Source organism: Palaemon carinicauda, chromosome 26 (assembly GCF_036898095.1).
Source record: "Palaemon carinicauda isolate YSFRI2023 chromosome 26, ASM3689809v2, whole genome shotgun sequence".
Classification (NCBI taxonomy): domain Eukaryota; kingdom Metazoa; phylum Arthropoda; class Malacostraca; order Decapoda; family Palaemonidae; genus Palaemon; species Palaemon carinicauda.
This window is the reverse complement of record NC_090750.1, coordinates 6442218-6444884: the sequence shown is the minus strand read 5'-3', so window position 1 is coordinate 6444884 and position 2667 is coordinate 6442218. Positions and strand designations below refer to the sequence as shown.

Here is a 2667-nt window from a genome sequence, read left to right as displayed (position 1 = left end):
ATGACAAACGATCATATTCGTAGTCAAGATGCCTTCAGAACGAAGATACTCGATGACGCTAAGGAAAAGAAGGGGAGAAGAAAACACTGCTAGAAGGGAGAGAAAGAAAAAGATTAAGAAGAAAGATGTATCAACAGAGAAAGAAAGTGACACTGACGAGTCTCCTTTACCCGAAGAAGTCGCTGCCTTGTTGGCCCTCTCTTCGAGGCCTCTGGTATTCACTCGCCGTCGAGTGTCATTCCCCTGCAGCATCTGCCGCCAACGATTCCCCACAGAGAAGAAAATGATGATTCACAAGTCTGACCATTTCAGGGAGGTGCCCTTCGCCTGCCTCAACTGTTTCAAGACTTTCCGCGATTTTGATCTCCTGCAGCAGCACAGGGAATCCCATAGGGGGTTCCAGTGCGCCATCTGCCCTAAGGCGTTCCAAGATTATTCCCCCCCTCAGGATGCATCTACTGGTGCATTCCGTTGAATTCATTGAGTCTTGAGGAAGATTAGTGGAGTCTTAACACCCCTTAATAAAGAGACAAGAAAAATGTCAAGATGGAGTCATTCCGGTCTTAGGGTTCTGTTGTTTTTATATCTGTAAAACTAATTAATTTGAAACTTGTGTTCTTTTCGATCTATGTAGCATGTTATTTGGATTTTGTCTATCATTCTTTGAAAAGATGTTATAAATGCTACATTTTTATAATAAAAACGATGTATCACAAAAGGAACGTTCTTCTATCGACATTCTTCCAATCTCAATTCCAAATACCCATGATGAAATTTGATTCATCAAATTTCCCTATGATCTTGGTTAGTTTTCATCTAGTGTTCGGAAAATTCAGTCTCTATTAACCTTAATCTCGTTTATATTGGTGGAGTTATTCGTGATCTGTGACATCACATCATACTGTTTGACTTTAATATGAAAAATTAAACAATTACCATTTAAGACTTTCTTCAATCCTTGTGCACAGGGACGTGCAGAAGGGGGGTGTTAGGGGTGCCTAAGCACCTGCCCCTTTTGCTACTGTATTAAAAGTGCCCCTTTGAGAGGGATGTATCATAAGCCCGCTGCCTATGCCACCTAATTGTGTCAATAATAATAATAATAATAATAATAATAATAATAATAATAATAATAATAATAATAATAATTAACACGGTTGGAGTATTCACATCAGAAAGATGTCATGTTCTGCTTCAGCTGAATGATGAAAAGTAAAGGGGCCGAGTAGCTTGGAAATCAGAGGGCATAAGCCGTTGGAGGACAGCTTTAGAGAAAATAAGGGACCATGATAGTTCAGAGTCTCACATGATTAATATGGTTCGATGGAAAGAGTTCCAAAGTCAAGCATTATATATGGCTTTAGAAAGAGCTAATCAGGAAATACAAACTGCTAGAGACAAAGAGAAGCAGAGAAAAGGAGAAATTTTATGTAGGTTGATCTCCATTAGTCTATACTTGGCAAGAAAATGTTTAGCAAGTATGACAGTGTATTTAAATTGCACCTTGATGTATTAAAAAAAAAAAAAAAAAAAAAAAAAAAAAAAAAAAAAAAAAAAAAAAAAAATACTGAAAAGACCCTAAGTGTATTGCTTTCAAATAACATAGATGATATGCGTGGACAAAGATATGATGGGGCAGCAAGTATGAGTGGAATATACAATGGATTACAGTCCAGACCCCGAAAAAAGAACCCAAAAGCACTCTATGTACACTACCATGCACACAGCCTAAATCTAGTATTAGTCGAAAGTGCAAAATCAAGTATTCAGTTTTTAGCTTTTTTCAATTCGGTGGAGAAACTCTATGCTTTCATTACTAACTCTTCAAAACGGCATGCTGCGCTCATGGAGATCCAGAAAGCAATTTATCCAGAAGACCGCCCACTTGATCTTAAGAAACTATCAGACACAAGATAAGCTTACAGAGAGTCAGCTCTTAGAACCATAAGGAAGGTCATCCCAGCTCTGAAGCAATTTTTAGGAGTGATAGTGAAAAAAAACATCCTCCTGATGCATCAGCAGGGGAGGCCTCAATATTGTTGCAAAGTATTAACTTTGAATTTCTTGTTTGTCTTGAGATTACCACCCCCCAGTTTTTCAAGAAACTTTGATTTGGCTGCCTCCTACAGAAATGTGAATGGAGTGCTACAAGGTTTGAGGGAATTAAGAAATGATGAGAAGTTTCAGGAGATTTTTACAAATGTTTAAGAGAGAGCTGAATCCATGGCCATCGACCTCCCATCTAGGAATCCTGGACAAGGCAAAAGAAGAAAAATGCCTGAAAGATACAAGTATGGTACTACATCTGCTGCTGAGGACCAGCAATATCAATCCTTGGATGAGTACTATCGTATGAGAGTATTTTAGATACAATATCACAAAAGCTACAAAGAAGATTTAAAGGTGGAGACAACACAACATGGGGTATCCTAAATATCTTTCATTGTATGACAGTCCAAGATAACTGGAAAGAACCTGTGAATGAAGAGGCATTCAAGTCATTGCCAAAATTATGCCAGTTTTATGAGTTAGAAAAGGTAGACAAGCTACGGTTGGAATAAAAGATCTTCTATTCCTCATTTCCTTGCCTTCCACAGAACACTGCAGCTAAAATGCTCAACCTGATGAAAGAAAACAATATCCAGGAGATATTGCTACTTATGCTTG

The 2667-nt window shown here is 38.1% G+C and overlaps 1 protein-coding gene across 1 annotated transcript; it reads left to right on the top strand.

The window, feature by feature from the left end:
* The first annotated feature begins 28 nt into the window (after positions 1–28).
* LOC137619763 (oocyte zinc finger protein XlCOF19-like) lies at positions 29–475 on the top strand. Its single transcript, XM_068350068.1, has one exon. It carries the CDS (start codon positions 29–31, stop codon positions 473–475), a length of 447 nt encoding a protein of 148 aa, XP_068206169.1.
* Positions 476–2667: the final 2192 nt, after the last annotated feature.